The following is a 7,666-nucleotide window of genomic DNA, read 5'->3' as shown; positions in this document are numbered from 1 at the left end:
ACCGGCAAACCAGACCGACTTTTTTCAGACCCGATCTTTTTTCCTTTGTAATTCAATGGTCGTAAACCCCAAAATATTTGTATTTAAAATAATAGTCTGAAAACAACACATTAATAAAGTAAGTGCCGTTTATAAAGTTTATTCTTTAATTGAAATCGGGCGGGAGATAACTTATTTTGCAATATTTCAATTTAAAAATGCAACTGTTATATAGTTTTCGGTTTAACTTTCACAAATTCTTTTTGTACTAATAAGTGACGAAACTTTTGCAGGAGGTAGCATTTGCGCATTTCATAACAACCCAAATTATGTTGGAGTCACAAGATTGTTCAACGGGTAATGAGTTTTTCTTTCTGGAATTGCCAATATATGACCATCGGTATGCTTCATAGTACAATCAACACTGTGAATCATAGCATTTACAAATCATTTAAGAACGTTAATACTAAGTTTAACATTTCAAATTAATTTAAAAAATAAATAAAAGGCCTCTTAACACTAATTCTTTATCGTTTACAAAATAAGTTTTATAGATAAATGCGGCTAAAGGACTTGAGACGGTGTTTACAATAGTTTAATATTTTTTGATAAGTTGTATAGCCTTTAATCGCCTATGTTATCCTTATATGTTATTTCAAGGCCACATTATCTAAAGTTGCATCAATCACTTAAGCGTAACTAAACTTTGCTTTTATCTCCAATAAGAACTGATACAAACATAGCTAAATGTCTTTATCTCCTAACAACCCACATATCTGTGTTATAAAAATATATGATGTCCTAAATATGTATCTAATACCATTTTAGTCGCTAACATGATTGTTAATGTGTTAGTATTGTTAAGTTTCGTGTCAAAGGTTTTATCAGGTTTGTGGCTTTTTATTTACCATTATTCTATCATTATTTTTGATGGGATGCATTTGCATAGATACACAGTACTTCTTGTATGAAAAACACATTGAGCTTAAAACTAAATAAACTGATGGTACCAAAAATGAAATAGAGCGCCGATAGATACATATTACATATTTAAACTTTTGATATTGTTGACACAAATAGTAAAATGAAATCGTCATCTCGCTAGTGTTTCGTTAATTATAGTTCAAATTGCTATTTCATTACGAATACCGTGCAATATATATTGTCAAATGAGATTGGAAGTTTTCAAAATGAAATTCACGTAACAGCCCTTAGTCTGGCCTCATATTATGGGGACCACATGGTGCTGCAAAAAGGCCCATCCAGAAGCCAGTTGTGGGGTTATGCAGACACTGTTGGGGTCACAGTTACCGCGCAAGTGAGGCCCGGAGGGGACCCTGTGCACACAAAGACGGTTCTACATCAGGGCCCCGGTATGGTTATCTGGAAAGTGATGCTTCCTGCAGAAGATGGTAAGATTTTATTGTTTGGTTTATTAATATTTCTTTTATGTCATTTTCCTTTAAGAGCGGCAACTTATTCATGGATTTAAAATCGAATCAAGTTATATACATTAAAAACAGAGAAAAGAAAAACACAGAAAAATGAAAATAAACAAATACACCAAATAAAATAAAGATAAACATGTAAAATCGCGCATGATGTTTCGCGGTTCAGGCTTCATAAGTTTTATCATAATTAAATAGTGTACTAAAATTCACAGAAGGCGATAATGTCCAATGTGGTTATATATTATGCAATTGAAAGTACATGGACAAGCCCAACTTAACGATGACCCTATAAAACGTCTAACGAACGTTCTACGAGAGACACATAACGATACCTCGGTCTAAAAGAGAAACAATTGGTAATAATTAAACTTAGAGTAACGCGTATTGGATGGTATATGTGTATTGCCCCTAAACATATGTTTACTTATTTTCTTTTTAAATATCACAATCGTTTATTAAACTATGGTCAAGTTAAACGCTTGAGCACCACTGTGCAAAAACAAACATCGTGAGTGACGATGTAATAAATACCGTTTTTTAGGAGCAGGCCCTTACTATATAGATGTGACGTCAAGCGAGAGCAACGTTACCATCAATGACGTCATGTTCGGTGACGTCTGGGTCTGCTCAGGCCAAAGCAACATGCAGTTCACACTGAGTATGGTAATTGGCACCCGTAGATAACAATATTTCATTTAGTATCAATAAGAAATATTTTATGTTGATCTAGTTCCAAATATTTCGTAGATTTACTCTTGCAGAATAAGTGCGAGAAATGGCAAATATCGAAAATTGATGAAAGATTGTGCTGGATTGAAATTCTTTCGATACCACATAAATAACCTTTTACTTTATTCATTATACCAAACTCCTAACATCCATGTCAACTCTAGATACCAAACTATTTTGTCAAAAGGTGAACAACTTTAGTTCAGAGATTGCGGACGCCGAAAACTACCCAGATATACGTTTGATGACAGTTGATCAACAGTGGTCCGCAACCCCAAAATTTGATATTGAAGACATTGAGGAGAACTGGACAAGACCAAATAAAGGTCATCGTCGCAATCTTATCATTTATTTTTTTTATTTTATGATGTAGTGTTTTTAAATGTATATTTTGAACGAGGTCATTTGACTACAACAATAATTTAGCAACACAAATTATTTGTGAACTTTTGTCGTACGAATCGTGATATTGAATAAAATTTACGGCTGCTTTCTTCTCATTCTACAACATAAACATTCTAAATTATGTTACATCATTTGATATCGATTATTTTTTATTAGATGCTGTAGGTCATTCAGACTGGACGTATTTCTCAGCTGTTTGTTGGCTGTATGGAAAATACCTTTACCAGACTTTGAATCGACCGATCGGATTAATTGCTTCTACATGGGGAGGTACTCCTATTGAGGCATGGTCCTCAAATGACGCAATGCGCGTGTGCAACACAACATCAACCAATCACAACTCGGTACATGCATCGATTGCTCCCCAAGACAAGCCCACGCAGCTTTGGAATGCCATGATCCATCCTCTGCTAAATATGACCATTTATGGGGCTATTTGGTATCAAGGTATGGGCAATTTACTTTGAAAAAAAAACACTTTTGTAATGAGTAACATTTATTAGAAATGAAAATATACAATTTCTTTAATCCCCACCCGACCTAAAAACCATTATCTTCTTAGACACTCTGAAAACGTATTCTTACCTGTTTGTCGAACCAAGTGATATGATTCATTATTCCTTAATGATATTATCCGAGATTGGAATTTCCTTCCACGACAAGTCAATCGAAATCAATTCAATCTTTCAAATTTAAATATCGAACACTTTACAATGTCGGTTAAAGCTTAAATCAAATCATGCATTGTCGTATAAGCCTCGCTTTCAGTTCTCTTAACATGATCTTTACAAAAAATATCATTGAATCTTCTTTTTTTGTCTTCACAGCTATTGAAAATGAATTCCATTTTCTTCTAATATGCCCATTTTACTTGACACAAAGACAGCGGCATTTTAGTGATAGTGCACTTACCTTTAACATTTTTCTCTTATGTAACGAATGTATAACTTTTGAACAGAACAGGGACATATTTCTATGTATCCAGAGGTTTATGTCCTCTTTAAAGAGATACGATGTTTGTGAGGACTGCTGGAGCGTTGTAAGTCGGGGTTGTGTGTCATGCATGAAATCTTATTTCCAAAATTTATAGCTACAGTTATTAAACGTAATGAACAGCATATATCACCCCATGTACTTTTAACACCTCTCTTAATACAGGTTTTTTGACCGCAAATGTACCCAATAAGCTTATTTTACTTAAGAACACTAGGAAAGGAATTTACATCAGTTTGTTGTAACTTGTTTTCCGATCCTTACTTTTGTAATATTGTAAATGTTTTTGTATGTAAATTTGGAATGAATTCTTTTTTAACTAAGGTATGCAATGAGTATTCGCATTTGTTTCGAAATAAAATTACTTGATCCGTTAGAATTTAAATAGTTTTACCAATAAATAGCATTTCTATAACTGATTCTTGGTATACGCTGCCTTTTCTTGTCTATGCATTATTTTAGAAAATAAATATGAGTTGGTTAATCTACATCTAGATCAATCAAAACTATGATCATCTTACAGAACATGCTGTATTTTTTCATGAAACACTTAAAATCAAACACAATATTGTGACTGTTAGGCGAAGCCAACGCTGGGGCACCGGATAGCTACGCCTGCAGGTTCAAGGCAATGATTGACGACTGGAGGTCAAAGTTCGAAGAAGCTTCATATGGTCAAACCCACGCAGTATTTCCATTTGGATTTGTTCAGGTTCGAATGTGTTTTATTTTGTTTTCATTTTGCTTAAGTTATGTCTCACAGAAACGATTTAACGATTATGCGTTAGGAATCATACAGTTTTAATTACTATTTAAATAATAAATAACAAAGACGGGGCCAGTTGTCGAAACTTCAAAAATAAACCCTGTTACTGAGCCAAAGGAAATGACAATTTAAGCCATGGACAAATTTAACTTAAGCGATAAGACCCTGTGTGTGCTACTTACTTTCTTATGAAAAGCGCAATTATTATTTGTTTTTAAAGAGATCTCATTATGCTTTTATGATTCATACGAAGACATATATCATGCTCATGTTAAGAACAATCAATGTTCTCGGTTTTCTATCTAGCTTGCCCCAAACAAGAATGAGTCCTCCATGGTAAAGGGATTCCCTGATATCCGTTGGCACCAGACTTACGACGAAGGTTATGTCCCTAACACAGAGTTGCCCTCTGTGTTTATGGCGGTTGCTGCTGATTTGCCGGACTTCGATTCGCCTTTCGGCAGGTATAGCATACCAAATCCACAGCATAATTTATATGTCGTTAATTATCTGGTGCTTGAAAATCTAAAGTTCTGTTAACAAAAATTCTATTTTAAAAGACAAAATAAATCCAACTTAGATAGACGGCCATTGGTCACTACCAGCATAGTTGCATACTCAATAGTTTTATAAATATTTCTGTTCGACAAGCAAAATATTTATTTTTTTAATTTGTCATCTCAATCTTTTAAATTCTTTCCGGTTTGGTTCTTAGTTTTCTCTTCATATTCTTATTTGTTTGCGAATAAAATGGGAACCAATCAATATAAAAAACTGGTTTATCTACCTTTTAAATCCGTACCTTGATTGTTCGCGAAACCAATCTATTAAAGTTTTCGGAATTAAAGGCCTGCGTTCAACGGTCAGACGACGAGGTAAACAATGTTAATAGAAATGGGTCTGTCAAACTTTAAGAAATAAAAAACGACTCTGTCAATATGACTTTCTGCCAGTGAATATCAGATCATATTCAATGGCTAACTAGTCAATAATTGTATAATGTTCTTCATATATTGTTTACCATTTAATTTCAAATGCATGTACAACGTTCACGGCAAAACCGTGTTTACCTCCACAGTATTTTTATAATATGATATTATAACTGGATTTTATTATGAACATGACCGAGTGAATCAAGATTAGCCTGTGTTAGCGATATTGACAGTCGTTAACTTAGCATTGATGTCGGTAGACTGCCCCTAATCAATCCAAGATTGCTATCGTCATACCTATGATATTTTTGTGAACTAAAAGGTTTCGTCTGGGTTGGGTTGTACGCTTATAGTCTATCCATGTGTGTCGGCCTAAGCGTGCTTAGAAGTGGGCATAATGCACACACAGAATGTAGCCCTGATTAGAGTTACCCTGGTTCTTGAAGATCGTGAGTGAACAGCACTGGCACACGGGACTGTATTCCAATTCTCTCGGTTGACGTTTAATATCCATTGATGAGTCGGGAATCGAACGTTCGAATCATAAGTTGACAATACTAAGTGTCTTACCTCTATACAACAGTTCTGCCAAGCTTGCCTTTTCCAGAATGTTTTTATTTATATCACAAGCGTGCACCCTCGAGACAAGCAGGATGTTGCCCACCGACTCGTGCTATCCGCTCTACAAGTTGCGTACAACAACACCTCAATGGGACGTTACCAAGGCCCTAAAATCTCCGCCTACTTCAGTGATATAGGATACCATACGTTGAGACTGGAGTTTGACCATGGAGAAGGGTTGGGTGTGGTTGTTAATATGAATTATACCGGAGTAGGATTTGAGGTGTGGACTTTCTTCTAACTGCTCCTTCGGAATACTTAAATCAGTTAAATAATGTGAATACATTCCATAACTCCATGCATCTCCCACTGCTGTCATTGAACAGTCTCAATCATACCCTGACAGGTTTCATACTTTATGTATTGTGTGCTTTAGAAAACTTTTTCTTCCGATATGACAGGGTTAGTATTTCACACAAAAAACACTAAAATACACATACTTTAAAATTTAAGATTGTTTTTTATTTAACAACGATTTTTAACAATAAGAACTTTATCATAATTTGAAAAAAAATCATCTCGTTTTTTTCATAGTGTTTTAATGAATTGATTGATCAGTACGAGAGCTGCACTATGTGTTTGTGTTAAAACATTTTATATCAGTGTAATGTCATTTGTACGTACACATCACAGTATCTTATTTTCAGGTGTGCTGTTCCCGTAATAACCAGTCTAAGTGTGATGGCACGGACTCCAATTGGCAACCCGCTCCATTGAAGGGAAGTGACAAATATGGCGTCACCATGGGCTCATGTGTAGATCTATGGACCATGGGAGTTCGGTACTTGTGGCGCGAGTCGCCGTGTGGGTTTAAGAACTGCCCTGTTTATACAAAAGAAAATGATCTTCCAATGGCACCATTTATTGTCAACGGGATATTATAGGGAATATATTCCTCTTGTTATAAATTAAACGCCAAATTAATAGCATACTTTATGTATTTACAACCTGTTGACAAGTTAGTTTTGTTAAATTATTTAGGATGTCGAAACATCTGTTGCTTGAATATCTGTTTAGGAAATAAACGTCGAAACACAAAATATAGTTGTAGTTTTTCAATTTATTATATTGTCCCTTTTTACATTGACATACATTTTTGTTTGGTATTAAATCTATGCAAACACATAATTGCATCGAAGCTTAACAAACACGTTTATTTCAGCTTTGTTTCACTTCATTTCCAGACAGTTATTGTTGCATCAAAGCTACCAGCAAGCCCGAAAATGTGATAAATCCGTTCCCGTGGATCGTACCACCTCCATGCGTTGCAGAGTTCCGCATGCTTATCCATACGTCTTTGCCGGTTCGCATTTCCACCATGGCGTTTCGGCTAGCGGATATCAAATGAGTTGATCTCGGCGCATGTCCGTAGTGTCACAGAGTAGAGTCCTTAAAAGCACATTGCCAACATTTGAAATGATGTTATCGAAGATCAACGTCTGTCTAGGGCCGGGTAAAGTCAGGAGGGACAAACAAAGGCTGTAAAAGCAACGGCGTCGTTCGGCTGCATTAGCCTCATATGTAAATAAAATGGAAGGCCATGTAAAACGTGTCGCTTATATAGCCATCAAGTTGTTTTAACGTATAGACAGATTCTGATTTCAGTTTCAGATATGTGGTGGTGAATTACCTGAATTAAGGCGTATTACAACATGTGAGTTTTGATTCAACTTCCTGTATGTATGTTGATTGCGTTCTAGCCATCAATTGCATTTACTGTATGGTGCTTACTCTTAAGAGATTGTATAAGTGATACATATATTGGACTTATGTCATTGTTAATTACCGTG

At 35.3% G+C, this 7,666-nt stretch overlaps 1 protein-coding gene across 1 annotated transcript; it reads left to right on the top strand.

The window, feature by feature from the left end:
• The first annotated feature begins 815 nt into the window (after positions 1 to 815).
• LOC128237864 (sialate O-acetylesterase-like) lies at positions 816 to 6,916 on the top strand. The gene is made up of 9 exons (XM_052953444.1): positions 816 to 867; positions 1,188 to 1,391; positions 1,972 to 2,093; positions 2,347 to 2,485; positions 2,721 to 3,011; positions 4,139 to 4,269; positions 4,630 to 4,787; positions 5,886 to 6,099; positions 6,524 to 6,916. Exons 1-9 carry the CDS (start codon positions 816 to 818, stop codon positions 6,758 to 6,760), a joined length of 1,548 nt encoding a protein of 515 aa, XP_052809404.1. The 3' UTR covers positions 6,761 to 6,916.
• The last annotated feature ends 750 nt before the right edge of the window (positions 6,917 to 7,666 follow it).

The sequence above is a fragment of the Mya arenaria genome, chromosome 6 (genome assembly GCF_026914265.1).
Source record: "Mya arenaria isolate MELC-2E11 chromosome 6, ASM2691426v1".
Lineage (NCBI taxonomy): Eukaryota > Metazoa > Mollusca > Bivalvia > Myida > Myidae > Mya > Mya arenaria.
The sequence above is the reverse complement of the archived record's forward strand: the minus strand, read 5'-3'. Positions and strand labels throughout refer to the sequence as shown.